This window comes from Rhipicephalus microplus, chromosome 1 (assembly GCF_043290135.1).
Source record: "Rhipicephalus microplus isolate Deutch F79 chromosome 1, USDA_Rmic, whole genome shotgun sequence".
In the NCBI taxonomy this organism is placed as follows: domain Eukaryota; kingdom Metazoa; phylum Arthropoda; class Arachnida; order Ixodida; family Ixodidae; genus Rhipicephalus; species Rhipicephalus microplus.
The window spans coordinates 116,473,816-116,492,475 of record NC_134700.1 but is presented as its reverse complement, the minus strand read 5'-3'; the positions used below and the strand labels follow the sequence as shown (position 1 = coordinate 116,492,475).

Genomic DNA, 18,660 nt, shown 5'->3' with positions numbered 1-18,660 from the left:
TGGCACAGGTGACCTTTCGCCCGTTATTGACTTCCCGACATCGAAGCTTTCGCCTTCAACAACCTCCGATAAACGAGACTTAACCTTTTTAACCTCTCGTCTGGCCACTAGCGACGCGTGTCCTGCGCCCGACTGCCCATCCGCTAAGGTTCTCGACATTTGGGCTGAATGTAACCAGTCAGCCACGAGGTTTGTGTTTTCATTGTCCTCGGCCGACGACGCTGCAGGCATGCTTACCACCGGCTCGTCTCGGCCGACCTCCATGGCTCACAACACGGCTGACACGTCAGGTTGTACGACGGCAACATCACCGAACGCCCTGGTGGCTACCACGACTGTGGGCATTGTCACACCCGCTATACACCTCCCGGTTGCGGAACCTTCACCATCCCCGATGTCCGAAGGCGACTGTCGACCAGCCTCAATGCTCTGTACGTCCTGCCAGCAACGACCATCATCGTCTCGCAGTTTTCCGCAGCTGAAGTTAAAGCCACCAGCCATCAACCACGGCCAAGCTTCCAAGACGCTGCGACTATGACTGACGCGCTTGAGGACGATGCGCCCGGTCCGCTTCAGACAGGGCTCACCAGGCATACCACGCCTGCGGTGGAGCAATCTAGAAGGTGTTGGCTAAAGGCAGCCATCAATTATGCAGACCTGCATGCACACCCTCGTGCGCAGACTACACGAGCACAGGTGTCCCGTCCAATACTCCGGGCGAGCCCACGCTGACTGGGTTCCACCACCACCATTCCCCGGAGACTTTGCCTCCGGACGGCAACAACCAGACGTGTGTCCACAACGCCAGCTCGTGTGTCACAACCGCGACGACGCTCATACCTCATAAGTGTCTACCACCCATTACCCTACGTCGGCGACGACAACGTGCTTGGCGTCACACATTGCGGCAACTTTTGAGCCGCCCTGCTACGCAGCCACGAGTTGCAGTCACAGCCCTCAAGATGGCGCAAGCGCCTACTCGGCCTATCCGACGCAATGTCCCACCACTAGTCGTGTACCCGACTACCCACCGTACACTTGGCGGCATTGTTAGGACACGTTCCTGCGTGCGTCTGGACGTCTATTTATACCGGCACGTCAGACGTCGCTCGACTTTGAGGTCTGTGTTGCGTCGACCCCAACGTCAAAACCCACACTGCCGACCCTCTGCCGACGTTAGCAGCATGACATCGCGACACACGGTCCACTCTCGGCCTGTCTGACCAGGTCATTGTGAGACCCGCTTGTCGGCGACCACAGCGACCCAGCACTTCCTTCTTCGTCCCTTGCCCTTCTCCCAGAGTCGCCCATTGGAGACACTCTGCTTACCTATGGCCCATAAACGTTCACAACCTGGACTTGCCAAATGAACACTTTATGGATTGTCATTCATGTATATATCATTTGCCGCTCTCTTTCTTTTTTTTCATATGCCTTCAAATCACGCAAAGCGTACGGGGGGTGCCCTGTGGTGCCATCATCACCATCATCATTTCTCAATCACCGCGCCGCGCCTCTCGCGCAGCTGATGCTAGCTCGAGCGGCGCGAGGATTAGAACGAGCTAGCGAACTTGGTGTGTCGGACGTAGACAGCCACCGCGGCTCCGCATCAGGTGTGGAATAAAGTGGCGAGAGAACGACACGACAACTTTGGCCGCCGTCCCGTCTTCTTTCTCTCGCTACAGTCGAGTGGCTAAGGTACTCGGCTGCTGACCCGCAGGTCGCGGGTTCAAATCCCGGCTGCGGCAGCTGCATTTCCGATGGAGGCGGAAATGTTGTAGGCCCGTGTGCTCAGATTTGGGTGCACGTTAAAGAACCCCAGGAGGTCAAAATTTCTGGAGCCCTCCACTACGGCGTCTCTCATAATAGCATGGTGGTTTTGGGACGTTAAACCCCACAAATCAATCAGAAAGCAGCAGAGTTCCTGTATATTGCCACGTCTCTGTCATGAGATTTGTTATCACTTTGTTACACGGTACGTAATTGTCAGCACAAACCGCACATGCACTGTACGAGAAGATTCGGGACTGCAGTAGATCATTTTCTTAAGATTCCGCCCACTTGATGAGCAATACAGATTATTCTGGAACCTACGTCACCGCAAGCGATAATGCTAGATTATTCGAAGGCAAGTGTATAACTGGCGACACGCTTAACCGCTTGTCATCTGTTGATCGACAGCCAACGCTCCATTCGACGCTATCAGAGCAAGTCTCTTACCCCGACTTTCCGTTTACCGGGCACACGATAACCCATATAAACAGTTTGATCTGACAACTCAGTATCCTGCCTTTAGCTACGTCATAACCCCGTGACATCTGGTGGAGGTGCGGGGTACACGGCTTGACGGGGGCATACATCAAGGAAGCACCACGCCTTCTGTTCACAAGCCAACCTGAAGAAACTTTCAGGTCAACTTGCTCGGTGGAGTCTAAGTTCAGGCGTTCAACGTTACCATCGTTTACAAGTACGGACGAAAGCACTCTGACACTCATTGTCTGTCCTGTGCCCCCGTTGACCCACCGCTGCAGAATGACGCCGACACCGAATACTTCTTAGGAACCTCAAGCTTCGATGACTTTGTCAAACGACAGAGTGACCCTAAAATCAAGGGCCTTGTGATATAATTAGTGTAAAGCTGCCACCATTTCAAAAGCATTCAAGCGAGGACTATCATCGTTGTTTATTGAACAATGACATCCTCGTCAAGAAAAACTTCTCATTTTATCGGGCCATATACCTTATAGTAGTACATTCGGTGTTATGTCCAGAAATTCTGAATGCTCTGCATGATGACTCGACGGCTGGACACCTTGGGTTTTCCCGTACGGTGGCGTGAATACAAAAAAAGTACTACTGGACCCGCCTTACGACCAACGTAACCCACTATGTGAAAACCTGCCGAGACTGCCAGTGTCGCCAGACACCGCCAACAAGGCCTGCAGACTTCCTCTAGCCGATCGAACAATCTCGTCGACCGTTCTAACAAGTCGGGATGCACCTACTGGGGCCGTTTCCGATGTCCAATTACGGAAACAAATGGATCGTCGTAGCTACTTACTACCTCACCCGCTACGTAGAAGCAAAGGCTCTCCCCAAAGGTAGTGCCGAAGAGGCTGCCAAGTTCTTCATTGCACTGCTGTTCGTCCTTCGTTGTGACACTCCAGAGGTTCTCATCAATGATAGAGATACGGCCTTTACTGCTGATTTGACTGAAATGATCTTGAGACATAGCCAGATAAGGCACCACCGCTCCACTGCCTACCACCCACCGACAAATGGTCTCACTGAGTGGCTAAACAAGACAATCGCCGACATGCTGGCCATGTATGTCGACGTCAAACACAGGTCGTGGGATGCCATCATTTCGTATGTGTCCATCGCATACAACACGGCCATGCAGGAGATGACGCAGATGCCGCTGTACAAGTTGGTCTACGGAAGGAACTCGGCAATAACGCTCGACGCAATGCTCCCCAACGTCTCTGACGAAGAAAACCTCGACGTCACCACCTATCTTCAGCGCACTGAGGAAGCTCGTCAACTCGCCCGCCTGCGCATCACAAATCAGCAGACGACGGACAGCTGCCATTACAATCTTCGGCGACGCTTCGTGGAATACCAGCCCGGTGAACGTGTTTGAGTATAGACGCCGTTACGCCAACGTGGACTCAATGAAAAACTTCTGCGACGGTATTTCGGACCATACAGGGTGGTACGACGTCTCGGCCCACTAGACTACGAAATTGTCCCCGATGGCATCAGAAACTATCAACGGTGCCGATCGTGACCTGAAGTCGTTCATGTGGCGCACCTCAAGCTGTTTCATGCACGCTAGTGAACTGAAAGAGTGAATTTTGCTGTTGTTTTTGTTATTTGAGCATTGTAATTTATTCTTTGTTATTTCTTGCAATATTATTTTACTTTCATCTTCTGCTAAAGCATCGGGACGATGTCTTTTTCAGAGGGGGGCAATACCACGTCTCTTCCACAAGTTTTGTTATCACCCCAGTACACCGCCCGTAACTCTCAGCGCAAACCGCACATGCATTGTTAAAGAAGCTTCGGGACTGCAGTAGATCATTTTATTAAGATTACGCCCCCTTCGTGAGCAATACAGATTATTTTGAAACCTACGTCGCCGCTAGTGATAACACTAGAAAATTCGATGCCAATTGTATAAATGCCGACACGCTTCGCCGCTTGGCAGTTGTTGATCGATGGCTGACGCTTCGCTCGCCACTATCAGTTCAAGTCTGCTACTGTAACCCGACGTTCCGTTTACCGGGCACAGGTTCGCTCAAATGAACAGTTTGATCTCTGACAATACAGTCTCCTGCCTACAGCCACGCCACGACCCCGTGAAAATATGCAACTTTTACCATGCACTGCAGAGAAGGTGGTGCACAGGCCTCACTGCAGCAAGCGCTTGCCGTTCACCTGGAATCTATAAAAGAACGTTTTGCGTTTTCTGGCTCGTTAGCTGTAATTTCGATATATATATATATATACAGGTATGGGATATGGCACAACGGGAGCGTTGTCAACAAGGATAAATATATTTATTTTCCAACAGTTTCGGGAGAGGTCCTCCCTTCATCAGGGGATGAGTTAGCTCATCCCCTGATGAAGGGAGGACCTCTCCCGAAACTGTTGGAAAATAAATACATATATCCTTGTTGACAACGCTCCCGTTGTGCCATGTCCCATACCTTCAAGAAGACTAACTGGCCCATTGAATCATTACTCCCAATATATATATATATATATATATATATATATATATATATATATATATATATATATATATATATATATATATATATTGTCACGAACAAAACTAGACCTGCAGCCAGAAGTTCACTTGAACCAGAGCAACGAAGATGTTCTCTTCTTCTTCGTTCCCAAAAACGCGTATGAGCCACAGTGGCTCGTTCATCAATGGTGGCATTACCCCCTCTCCCAAGAAGCATCGTCTCGATGCTGTACATGAAGGCAAAAAAAGAAAAGAAAATTAGATGAAAATTAGCATGCGAGCAAAATGAATGGCGTAAGGCGGATAACGTAGTTGGTTGTGGGGACAAAAGTTAAATGAGAAATAAGAAAAATAGGAAAAATGTAAGGAAAAGATGAAACAAAAAGAAAGACGCGCAGTTACCAATAAAGTCAGTCACTCACTGGCGATTCACAGCGCGAAAAGTATGGCTTGAGACGTGAAACGTGAATGACTTCAGTTTGCGGGGTGAAACGGGAACGTCTCGAATTGCCTTGTGGTAGAACCTCGTAAGTGACGTCGCTGAGACGTCGCACAACCTTGTAAGGGCCGAAGTAGCGGCGAAGAAGCTTTTCGAAACGTCCACGCTGTCGGATAGGGGTCCACACCCAGACTTCATCATCTGGCTTAAAAATAACTTCACGGTGGCGAAGATTGTAGCGGCGCGCGTCTGCGGTTTGGTGACGTTGAATACGGTGACGAGCAAGTTGACGGGCCTCTTCTGCGAACTGTGCGAATTTGGCGGCACCCGTGTGGTATATTCCTAAGTTGTCGGGCAGGAGCATGGCGTCGAGCATCGTCGTGACGTCGCGACCGTGGACTAAGCGAAAAGGTGTGAAACCGGTACTTTCTTGAACAGCAGTGTTACAAGCAAAAGTTACGTAGGGAAGTATGGTGTCCCAGTTCTTGTGATCGATGTCCACATACATTGACAGCATGTCTGCAATTGTCTTATTGAGTCGTTCAGTCAGCCCCTTTGTTTGCGGGTGGTAAGCCGTTGTTTTACGATGTTCCGTGCCACTTAATCGCAAGACTTCCTGCAGCATCTCTGCGGTGAAAGCTGTCCCACGATCAGTTATGACGACAGCTGGAGCACCGTGACGTAAGACGATGCTGTTAACAAAAAATTGGGCGACATCTGCTGCGGTGGCTTTTGGAAGTGCCTTGGTTTCACAGTAGCGTGTTAAGTAGTCTGTAGCGACGACAATCCACCGGTTTCCAGACGAAGACGTGGGGAATGACCCCAGCAAGTCCATGCCAATCTGATAAAAGGGCGCCTTTGGTGGGCCAATTGGGTGCAGTAGTCCCGCTGGTCGTAAAGGTGGAATCTTACGTCGCTGACAGTCGCGACATGTGCGAACGTAGTGCTTCACGGTCTTCGCGAGACGTGGCCAGTAGTAGGAGCGTTGAATCCGTTGCAGCGTGCGCGTATAGCCGAGGTGTCCGGATGATGGCTCATCGTGACATGCACGTAAAATGTCACCACGAAGCGTAGTTGGCACAACAAGCAGATACATAGCTTATGTAGAATGAAAGTTCTTTTTATAAAGCACTCTATCACGGAAACAAAAGGAAGATAGTGAGCGCGCAAAGCTTCGAGGAAGGTGAGAATTGCGTCCTTCCAGGTAGTCAATGAGCGGGATGAGCTCCGAGTCGTGACGCTGTTGCTCAGCTAAGCTGGTCGCTGATACGGCAGAAAGAAAAGTGTCGTCGTCTTCAAGGTCAGTGTTGGCATTTTCGACCAGTGCACGTGAGAGACAGTCGGCGTCGGTGTGTTTCCGCCCAGATTTGTGGACGATGGTGACATCGAAATCTTGTAGCCGAAGGCTCCATCGTTCGCAAGCTTCGCAAGATTCGCAAGCCAACAAAGGGAATGGTGGTCACTAACTACCCTGAATGGGCGGCCATACAAGTATGGGCGGAACTTTGTTATGGCCCAGACAACAGCGAGGCATTCCTTTTCGGTTGCAGAATAGTTTTTCTCCGCTGGGGATAACGTTCTGCTCACATAAGCGATCACGCGCTCGACGCCATTTTGCCACTGAACTAATACCGCTCCTAGTCCAACGTTGCTGGCGTCAGTGTGTAATTCCGTGTCAGCGCTTTCGTCAAAATGACCAAGTACAGGCGGAGCCCGGAGGAGGTTTCGGAGGGTGTCGAACGCATGGCACTGATCGGGACCCCAAACAAACGAGACACCGTCTTTTGTAAGCTTGTTGAGGGGTTCAGTAATCTTCGAGAAGTTTTTGACAAAGCGCCTGTAATACGCACAGAGCCCCAGAAATCGGCGTAGGTCGCGCTTATTTGTGGGCACGGGAAAGGTGGCAACGGCGCGGGTTTTCTCGGGATCTGGGCGGATGCCAGCATGGCTCACAACGTGACCAAGGAACTTCAGTTCTTCGTATCCAAAATGACATTTGTCGGGTTTGAGAGACAACCCCGCTGTTCGAATTGCCTGAAGAACTGCACGAAGGCGTTCGACGTGTTGTTCAAACGTGTCTGCAAAGACCACGACGTCATCAAGGTAAACAAGACATGACTGCCATTTGAGCCCCGTGAGAACCGTATCCATCATTCTTTGAAAAGTAGCTGGCGCTGAGCATAGACCGAAAGGCAACACTTTAAACTCGTACAGACCGTCGGGAGTAATAAACGCCGTCTTTTCGCGGTCGCGCTCGTCCACTGTGATCTGCCAGTAGCCGCTACGCAAATCCATGGAGGAAAAATATTTAGCGTTGCGTATACGGTCCAACGAGTCATCTATCCGGGGTAGAGGATAAACGTCCTTTTTGGTGACCTTGTTCAGTTTACGGTAATCAACGCAAAAACGCAACGTACCATCCTTCTTCTTTACTAGCACAACTGGCGAAGCCCAGGGACTGGTCGATGGCTGAATGACGTCGTCCTGAAGCATCTGCTGGACTTGGTCACGTATAGCATCTTGCTCTTTTTGCGACACCCTATAGGCATGTTGTCGGATGGGTCTCTCAGTAGGTTCCGTGATGATACGATGTTGAGCAAGTGGTGTCTGTTTAACCTTTGACGTAGTGGCAACGCAGTCTTGAAATGAGCCGAGTATACGCAAAAGGCTTTCTCGTTGAGCCGAAGGTAGTCTCTCGTTTACGTCGAGAGTGTTCACGAAGGCCTCGTCAGGGTGTCCATTCGATGAAAATGAAGCTAACGTAGATGGACCATCGGCATCGGCAAGTTCTTCACAATATGCAATGGCAGTGTGTCTCGTTAGGTGGCGATATTCGTCGCTGAAGTTTGTGACCAGCAGGTGAGCATGCCTATTGCTAGGCTGAATGATTCCTCGGGCAACACAGATTTCTTGTGAAATAAGGAGAGACAAATTGGCCTCTGCAATTACCGCGTCAGACAGGTCCTGTCCCAATTCTACTTTGACAAAGAGGCTGCTTCGAGGTGGGAGAGTCAAAGAATCGTCGGTAACACGGAGCGCTCTTTTCCGGAATTGCGTAGTGTCATTTGCAGCGCAAAAAGGATCCTCGAACGACACAAGTAATTCACGGAGGTCGATAACGGCGCCGTATTCACGAAGGAAGTCCATTCCTAGAATGACTGGCCGGGAGCACACGCGCAATACGAGGAAAGAGCCCGCAAATGTTGACGTACGTATTCGAATGCGTGCCGTGCACATACCAGTAGGCGTCACCAGATGGCCACCTGCCGTGCGCAACTGAGGTCCTTCCCAAGGCGTGGTAACCTTCCTCAGTTCAGATGCCAGTGTTGCGCTCATTACGGAATAGTCGGCACTGGTGTCGACGAGGGCGTTAACAGCATGATTGTCGACGAAGACGGCAATTTCGGCAGAAACAATCTTTTTGCTGTCGGAGAACACTGCAAAACCGGAATCGCCCTCGTCTGGTCGTTGCGTCGAAGGAGGGTCTTTTACAGTTCGCCGGGCCGCGACTTCACCCCCAGAAGTCGCCGTTCCTAGTTTCCCCTGCGGGGACTTGGTGACCGGTTCCTGAAAGGAGCGGAAGACGATGAGGGCAAACTGGGTGACGTAGACCGGCGAGGCGATGGTGATCTCGACTGGTGGTGCCGAATAGTCGAAGGAGTACGTTGGCCCGTGAGATAGGCTTCAATTTCGCGGGGGCGCTCACCGTAGCACGGGCATCGAGCATCAGGGTGGAAGCCGCGGAGACCTAGTTGCCGGTATTGACAGTTCCGGTATACGTGACCCGCTTCGCCACAGTGATAGCAGAGCGGACGGTTATCCGAGGTGCGCCACATGCTTGCCTTGCTACCACTTTGTCTTGAGATAGACGGCGAATAGGTGGGTGGGCTCAAAAAACCTTGAGCCGAGAGGTGGGCTTGAAGCAGTGTCGTGAAATGGCTGCATAGCCTGGTACCTTGGCCGCATAGCAGTATCTGTAGCCGGTGGCGCAGGGGATAGCAATGCCGCTGCGTATGTCAGGACTGGGGCCTCGGAAATCGGCGGTGCGATTGGGGCTAGGGGTGTGACGGCCTGCCGGACTTCTTGTCTGATTACATCTGCGAGAGCTGACACAGGTGGACGGGATCCCACTGCCTGCAGCTGTCGCAATTCGTCCCGAACGATACTCCGAATGAAGTCTGCGAGGGTCTGTCTCTCGCTGTCAGAGCCGATAGCGCATGTGGCGGCCGGGATCTGGCGTTCGTATTGAGACGACCGCTGCTGCAGCGTACGTTCCATCGTAGCTGCCTCACTGATGAACTGGGCGACTGTCGTCGGTGGATTTCGCACGAGCCCAGCGAAAAGCTGTTCTTTTACTCCGCGCATCAAATGGCGCACCTTCTTTTCCTCAGGCATGGCAGGGTCCGCGCGCTTGAAGAGTCGAAGCATGTCCTCGACAAACATGGATACACGTTCGTTCGGCCGTTGGTTTCTGCTGGATATGGCTTGTTCGGCCCTCTCCTTCCTTTCGGTGTTGCAATAGGCGTCACGGAGCTGTCGGCTAAACTCTTGCCATGTTGCAAAGGAGCCCTCGTGGTTCTCGTACCACGTCTTCGCAGAATCCTCCAAGTAGAAATAAACTCGGCGCAGCTTGCGAACATCGTCCCATTCGTTGATACTGGCAACCCGATCAAAGTGATCTAGCCAGTCATCAACGTCCTCGAACATGTCTCCATGGAACGGCTTTGGTGTCTGTGGCACGTGAAAAACATGGGCGAGAAGAGAATCATGGCCATCGCTGGTTTGGACCGCCTGGCTTGTCATCGCAGTTGCCATCTTTCTGGGTGTCGATGCCAAGGGACCAAATTCAGGGGGTAATCCTCGCAGGCGGCAGCTGATTCTTGCTATGGGAGATGTAGCTGTCTCCACGATGGCCGACACAGCCGAAGTACACGTACCCAGCGTCTCCACCAGTAATGTCACGAACAAAACAAGACCGGCAGCCAGGAGTTCACTTGAACCAGAGCAACGAAGATGTTCTCTTCTTCTTCGTTCCCAAAAACGCGTATGAGCCACAGTGGCTCGTTCATCAATGGCATCAATGGTGGCAATATATATATATATATATATATATATATATATATATATATATATATATATATATATATATGTGTGTGTGTGTGTGTGTGTGCGTGTGTGTGTGTTTTCTGTGTACATATACAAGGTAAAATTTTGAAAACGAAACACGCCGCTGTCTGCCTACACTTTTGACACTCATTAAAAGAACTACACTTATAATGCAAAACATAGTCAAAAACTTCCAGGCTTACAATGGCATTTGAAAAACAGCACTATTTATGCTGTCGATACAAAATGAAAATTGGTTACAGTGTATTTACGCAGATTAACTGACGGGCTATATGTACAACTGGCACTCTTTAGTATGTTTAGGATGACCACTTTCGCATAGAGTTCATGACTCGGAGGTACCCGCGTTCCTTCAGCTAGGCTCTCTAGCTGCCTCCTGATATTATCAGCACTTGGTGCATGCAAAAAAGAAGCGCAGTAAGCACTGAAGCACGTGGTTAAAACAACACAAGCGTTTCTGAAAGCATTCTTATTATCTTCTGCAAAACTGGCATAATAAAATTGAGTCGTCACGAGTAGAAATGTTGTGAGAACGTTACTTATACTCGAATTTCCATTGAGACGATCGAGTACATGTGGACTCATATGAGGAACTGTGCTCCGGATATCGTAGATACAGCCAACAAAACAACCGCGTGATTTAATGGCGGATTGGATACTTCTCCTCTCGTTGTAGTTTGGAAGAAGCTACTTGTAATGTAGCGCTGCTTTAGAGAGAAGCTAGGCTGATCCGTGCAAATTTCTATTGTATAATTTTTTTGGTCGCAGGTCCTTGAAACAGTGAATGTCTCGACGCAGTTTTGGTGTTCCTGCATATTCACTCGTGCACCAGGACACGTAGCAGTTGTGCAAACACTGAATAAAGCTCAGAAATGCATTGAACGCATTGAGAACGAGGAATCACACGCTTCCGCTGGCTACGGTGCGCGCGCCCCTAATGCAGACGCTCCTGGGATTTTCTGTACCATGCGACTACAGCGCTGCCACCATTGTAACTCACCGAGGAATAAGCCAACATGCGGTGCAGCCTCCTCGTTCATTGCTCTGCCCTCTTCCAGCGCATGTAGTGGTGGTGCATGTTATTAGGGACTACACTACGCCTTTGCGCTGCTAAGGAGACGAAAAAATGCTTTCGAACTCCCGTGATACAGTCCCGCAAGCAGGTGTTTCTTCTTTCTTCGCGGGTCGTTGACACACCAGGCACGTCGAGTGGCGATCGACGACAGGCTTAAGCATGTCGCCCGAAAAAATAGGGCGCGGCTTCGTGGCGTAACTATGGTTGCTGACCAGGTAAGATGGCGAACCTCTGCGCAACTCTGCTTCCGTCGGGAGCATATAAAGTGACTCTAGAATGCCATTTTTTTTGCAGTGCCATCGCATGGCATTTAGCAAAATGTCAAAGTATGTCCTTCGAGACTTTAGCGAATACGAGAATCGAAACGAGATTTCACCTATAGTGAACCTTTGCAGCTATACGTCGCAAGGAAAGTTAGATTTAAGAAACAACGGAAAAGCGATAGAGCTGCAGCAAATGGCATTAAACAGAACCAACCACTTACATCTCGGTGCGAGTTCTGGCCATCTGAGTGGAAAGCGAGTGGGAAGTCTACCGGTGCACCACTTCAGTGGAGCCGCACGCAACTCCTAAACGATGACACATTACAGGCTACCGATCGCAGCACCACAAGTGGCTTGGTCCCATTTGACTTCATTTTCTGTACATTAATGCTGCTGCTATTCTAAAGTTTTTTCTCCTTTAGTGCACTATAGCACTTTTTGAGTTTTCAGGTTATTCAGACAGCGAACAAAAAATTGGCAGCATATCCACGGAGTGAATGATGGAGAGTGGGGCGAATCATTCGTACGTCCATTCGTTCTTGCTTCCATCCGTCCATGCGTCCGTCTGTGTCACCATCCATGCGTCCATCCGCCCGTCCGTGCGTGCGTTTGTTCGTGTGTCCGTCCTTTCGTTCGTCCATGCATCCGCCCCTGCGTCCGTTCATGCGTCCATCCATGCATCTGTCTGTGTGTCTGTTCGTCCATCTATTCAACACTCCAAGTACCACCATCTCGCATCTTTTCATCATATATTCCCCATATATAAGCACCGCCATCCAGCAGACATTCCAAGGACTAAATGAGAGGTGGCAAACGCACACTTTCTTACGGCTTGCGCTTCGGGTCTACTTTTCACCTTTAACCACCTCGAGTTCTTGGTATATACTAGTTGACTGTGTTCATGGCACTGCGGCCCAACGATCGCTAAACCTTTCTAAAACCAAGGAGGTTACGCCCAGCGAGTATAACGTAGCAGCCTTTTCCAGTCAGATAGTGCTCAATTTACATGCCAATGGCTGCTAATGGGAAATGAGAGACATGAGAATTCGGCTTTTACTTTCTTACGGCTTGCGCTTAGTATCTACTTCCCACCTTTAACCACTTCGAGTCAATTCATGGTATATACTAGTTCATTGTATTCATGGCACTGTGGCTCAACGGTCACTAAACCTTTGTAAAACTAAGGAGGTTACACCCAGCGAGTATAACGTAGCAACCCTTTCTTGTCAGATAGTGCTCAATGTACATGCCAATGGTTGCTAAAGGGGATCACTGCGTGTGCGTGAACTAAACTCCAAATGCTCCTGTTTCTCATTCTCCATTAGCAGCCATTGGCACGTACATTGAGCACTATTTTTCGTTGTTCAACAACACACAGAAGAAATCTCTCACCAGCACCACCTTGGAGGCCAAAATGTTATACTTGTTGCATACTACAACGGCTACGAGGGACGAACGGGGGCTGCTATAAAGAGTTTCGCCCCTAAAACGTTGGTTATGAACGATTGACAAAATGCAATAGCGTCACTCCTAGGATGTGCTGATACACTGAGACTACAGCAGCTCATTTTTTAACAATAAAAAAGTGCAAATTCTGTAGCAGACTTAGCTCTACAAACTTCAACGTTATTTTGGTTATCAAGTCATCTAGAAGATAAAAAACAAGAAAACAGCCGTACTTCAAATCTCGATCTGTCTGCTCCGAGACGTCGTAGCTCTCAGTCGTCAATAGGAGTCCCTCGATGCAGCTGGTCAAGCCTAGAATGTCCCAGCACTCGTGGGCGTTCAGGAGCGCTGCGAAAAAAAGAGAGAAAAAAAGTAAACAGGCTGAAGTAGTATACTATAATAAAGGCAGAAGTGATGTACACAGAGTAATACAGTGAATGTGGGTAGGCGGAAGGCTGGATAGTGGTTTTTGCAAAACATAGATCACCGCAATGTGTTCTGGGAGGAGGAGGGTGCCACGTGTACGGTTGTTTAGTAGTTATCTGCGTTAAAAATTTCCCCTCTTGTTTTCCCTCTTGTCAGTATCGTTCAAGCTCATTCAATCTTACCATAGTATCTCATCCTATAAGATAATGTATCTTGTGTGAGCTTTTTTTTATAGCGAATAGCTGCTACACTGATACGCTAGATAGGTTTTCTCTATCACCGCGACGTCACCAACGCAGTGATGGTTCATATAATGTCCAAATTGATAACCTCCTCCAATGCATCGCATGTTGTAATAAACAGGACCACACCAGAACAGTAGCTTTGTCACCTACTCGTTGGCCTCTTCAAGCCACACCTCCACTGTGCCCTTTACTGTCCAATACAGTTGCTTCCCCCTGGGAAAAAAGCCGTCACAGCGATTTACGGGCAGCAGAGGAAAGGCGGATCGTAACAACAATTTAAGCATTTGACACGAACAATATTTAGCTGCCGGCAGTGGTTCTCCGAAAACAATCTTAAGGGTTGAAGTACACTTCACGAGAGACGTTTGCTTTACAACATGGTAGTGACCCAGGTATTTCAAAACAAATTTGGTGACAGTGCAAGGCTTGTGGCAGGCACCCAAATCCGCACTAGCAAGCGAGGGTCGTGTGAGTGAGTGAGTGAATACACTTTTATTTGGTCAGGGAAAACGCGATGAAACGCGCATCTGACTAATCCCACGACGAAACCAAGAGGTCTAGCCTACCGGCTCGATCACGGGCACGCTGGTAGGCCAGGATTAGGTCTTCGAAGACAAGATTTCGCAGGAGCGTGCCCCACTCTTCCTTAATGAAGGTCGGGCCCAGCGACGCGCACTCCCAGAGCAAGTGAGGCAAAGTAGCATTCTTTCCGCAAACCGCGTAAGAACTATTGGTTCGAATTTCCGGATAGATCCAATTAAGGAACGCAGGAATAGGGTAAGAGTTGGTTTGCAGGATTCTGAGCGTAACCACCTGCAGTCTGTTTAGCTTGGTATGAGGTGGTGGGAAGAGCCTTCTCTCTAAATAAAAGAATTAGGTTATTTATTGTGCGTGCTAGGAGCGTCCCCGTGTTCAGGAGGAAAGTCGCCTGATCCGAGGGTAGCGCGGTCGGTAAAGCCACGCGCAGCCTCGTGGGCAGACTTGTTAAGGTTTAGAAAAACTCTCAATTTCCCCGATGTGAGCAGGGAACCTTAAGATGCTGTGTGTAGCGCTGTCACTGTTTCTGGCGTTTCTCAGAATGTGAACTTCTTGCCGTCTTACCCAGACTTTCTGAAATGCCCTGACGGCTGCTTTGCTGCTTTGGGTTCACTTTATAGGCTGTCTCTTTGACCCTATTGCTTAGTAAGTGCAATGGCCACTGGCTCAGCCACCTCGGGGTTCGTCGTTCGAATCGAGGCAAACTTTACGATCCTGCCCTGCATGTCCGCTGTCGCGTATTCAAGACCTGAGCCCAACACCAAGAACGACCATGTTTATTCCAATGCTCGTGCCTAAGTTCCTTCTTGTATTCTACGACGCTCTGTTTCATGTTGCCGCCTGTCTGTAATGGTTAGAAACATATTCCCCAGGGGCCAAGGAAGTTGCCTCTTACCGACTACCTCCAAGACAGTACGTCTTTTGAACAGGTTGCTTGATTTCTTGTACAAAAGCCTGTCGCGGAATATGAATGTGCACGCTACCACTCTCCACTGGTGCACTAACAATACTGCTCAGCTATCGTGTCACTCTACATGCCTTGTAGTCGCATGTAAGGACGTAGCCTGTTTATGCAGAAGCACAATCACCAGAACTCAGCCGAGGCATATCAGGAACAGGCCCATCGCGCATGAATTGTTGTAATAGCAGGTAAGACCACTTCTCTCGTACCTGTCGCTGCGCTGGGAGACGCTTATCATAGCGTGTGCGGCAGGGAAGGCTCCTTCTTGGAAATGCCCTGTAGTCTGAAAGGGTAGTTCTTTGCGTGTCTTCCGAGCAAGCAATGTAATTTTGTCAGGAGATACAATTTTTCAGGACTACTGTCCAGGTACACAAGAAGTCTTCTGCTGACGACCGTTGCAACTCCGCAGATCGTAGTGACCAGTCCCTCGGCGTTGATACTGTTGTTTTCAAAGGACCATTTCAAACAGCCTTTGTAGACTAGATGAAACCTCTTCACCAAGAAAGTATGTCACCCATGAACTTCCATCTTGCGCTTCGCTGAAATCTGAAGACTGTGAGCATCTGCACATCATCGGCGTCGAGCTTTGAACACTTCAGCTGGAGATTCTTCTGGCAGAGATGTCTCAGCGCACGCAGTGAAGCGTTAACCACAGCATGACGCCTTGTCATGCCTCTTGGGTGCGTGACTGCGTGAGAAGGCGCAGGAGATATATTCTCCCTTGTCTGAAGGTGTTTGTTAACTTAGTGTGCGTGCTCTTCGCTGACTTGCGCTCCCAACAGATGCCTTAAGTTCTGGAAGAGCCTTGTCTTTTTTCTCGGCAGATGGTTTGATTCCGATGACGTCGAGATGCCGCGTCGCAGAAGCATCGCAGTCAGGAAGAGAACTCATGCTGCAATTTCAGCAAGTGCCCGCAAGTGCGGATGCCATTGGTAGACGTCCCACTGTCGCTGGCCGGGGTCGGACTTCTACCGAGAACAAACGCGAGAAACGACACCGTTTGTTATGGCCCGCTTTTCTTTAGAACCTCAATCAGAATGCGCAAAAAATTGGGTGATTCGGCAGCCTGGCGAACTTTCTATGTTCAGGTGTCACGACACCGGGCGTTTCCTGCGGCGCTTCCTGCGCCTTTGGGTGGTAGAGAATCGCGAGATCGACTGGCAGACGGTTCATCAAGACGCGGCTGAGGACCACGTTGTACTAGTCAGGTAGGACGCCCTAACCAGTCAACGCGGAGACTCGAAAGTTGACCTTGTCGTAGAGGAGGCGAAACTTCTACACGTCTGCCGATGGCTTGATGGGCAGTAAAGCGATCAGATGGTCAACGTGTTTGTTGACAAGCAAGTCGCGTCGCTTCGTAGAGGTTTCGATCGCGATGTTGTAATTGTCTTCGGTTAGTCGGATGTTGTCGATTGCTCTCTTTGCCGCACCACTCAAATAGGATGGAAGGTACTTGAACTTCTCGATCTGTAAAAGGCCTTCATTCAGGTGAATCGTGGCACTGAAATGGTCCGAGAAGAACTGCCAATCACGAAGTGCACCGGAAAACTTCGGAATCTGTAGTTTCGGCAGGACCACCGTGCGATCACGTGGCATCGTTCCTTGACTGCGAATCCCACCGGCTACTTGAGAAGAGTCACTGACCTGGCTCTAGGCTGCTGGGACCACCAGCGTCGGTGTTCAGTGTTGCAGCCACCAACCTCGCAGCACTCGTTACTGTCGCCTCGTGACAGAAACACACTCTTGACCCGGCGTAAGAGCCCCTTTGGTCGTACTTTTCCGTGACCTCGAGCTTGTACTTGTAGTCGCCGTCATTAGTCGCAGCGAACATTTCTTTTTTTAGGGGAACAAGTTTGGCGTTCATCTGAGTAAGGCAGGCAACGTGGGAGTAGACATGACTGGCATCGGGAACGGAGGCTTTGAACTCGTCGGTCAGGAGCGTGATAGCTCGTGTGACGCTGGCCCTGACAACGCCACGGTTGTTGCGCAGCCGCTCCAATAAAGCCATTGGAAGTAGAAGTCTTGGAAGGGCGTGACTTGGGAGTTTTCGGCAAAAAAATATGTCGCGTATTGCACACCGGAGCCCTACACCAAGAACGTCTATGTTTAAGTCAAGTCAAGATTCTTGACGATGTGGCGCACACCCGCGCAGGGGGACTGGAAAAGAACCAGATAGTTTTCATGAATTACTTCCTTAATAACATGTTAGGTTTATCTATTCACGAGAAATAAATGAAAGATGCACCAGGACGAATTTGATGGTGGAATTGTAAATATTCCGCAGTGTAATGCTGTAATTGATTTTATGTGAATTTGGAAATGTCAAAACTTACGGAAGAATGATTTCAACACCTAAACCTCTTTGAATTTTTGACAAATATTTGCAATGCATCGACAATCTTCTAGTAGCGGTGGCTAAGAGACAAAGCCCCGAAAGACAGCACAGTGTGAGCATTTAAATGTATTCCGAGAAGGTGGCAAACGGCACCTAAATTGTTTTTTGCGTAAGGCACAGAATCTATTACCATAAATAAGGTAATGTTCAGTTGACTCTTTTACTACACAAACAGGACAATGAGGGGAGGCTGCGAGGCCAGCTCTCTGTAAATACAAATTTAGCTGCGCAATTTTACAGCGCATTCTAGTGATTGCGACCTCCGTTGCTCGCGTTTGACATCTTTTCCTAATCCAGTGATACAGCAGGTGTTTGAATTCTGGTGTGACTGTTAGAGATGGTGTAGGGAATTTCTCTAACAGCAGTTTCTTTCTTAATATAGCGCCTATTTAGAATTTCGATGCCGGTAATACCTACACAACTGGCCCATTTGAAAGCAACTGCCAACGCATCTGCCACTTTATTTAATGCCGTTATGGCCTTGAACCCAGATCAATTTGATCAGATTGAGATGCAATAGAACTAATGCTTTGAAAGCACTCTGAGCATGCGCGTTCTCATCTGTAGTAAGGAAGGCACATACTGATAGTGAATCCGTTAAAATTAATGTGGAACTTACTGAAGCAGTTATTTTACAGAAAGGAAGAATTATCACGACATTCTGCTCGGCAAAAAATGTAGAAGGCGAAGCAAAAAGGACCAATCTAGGGCAAGCGAAAAAATACGAATCCCACGTTTATCTTCACCTTGTGATGCAACAGTCGCTATGACTGCTTGTATTCCCGTGTGTGCCAGGTAATATCCTAATATAGCTTCTAAAAAACTGAGTGGCATAAAGTTTGAATTTTTGAGAAATATAGCGTCAAACTGTAATTTAACAGCATTGTTAGTGCTACTGATTAAAGAAACAGCCTTAATTTCAATGCCTGAATCATCTAGAAAGCGCTGTATATCAATAATGGGGGGTATACGAAATTTCGACCAGTGTTG

The 18,660-nt window shown here is 49.1% G+C and overlaps 1 protein-coding gene across 1 annotated transcript in view; it reads right to left on the bottom strand.

The window, feature by feature from the left end:
- The window catches only part of LOC119178436 (uncharacterized), a 131,273-nt gene that overhangs the window by 15,959 nt on the left and 96,654 nt on the right, over nt 1–18,660 (bottom strand). The window contains exon 4 of the mRNA XM_037429638.2: nt 13,340–13,454. Within this exon, the coding sequence (XP_037285535.2) occupies nt 13,340–13,454 (115 nt within the window). The remainder of the gene's footprint in view (nt 1–13,339; nt 13,455–18,660) is intronic.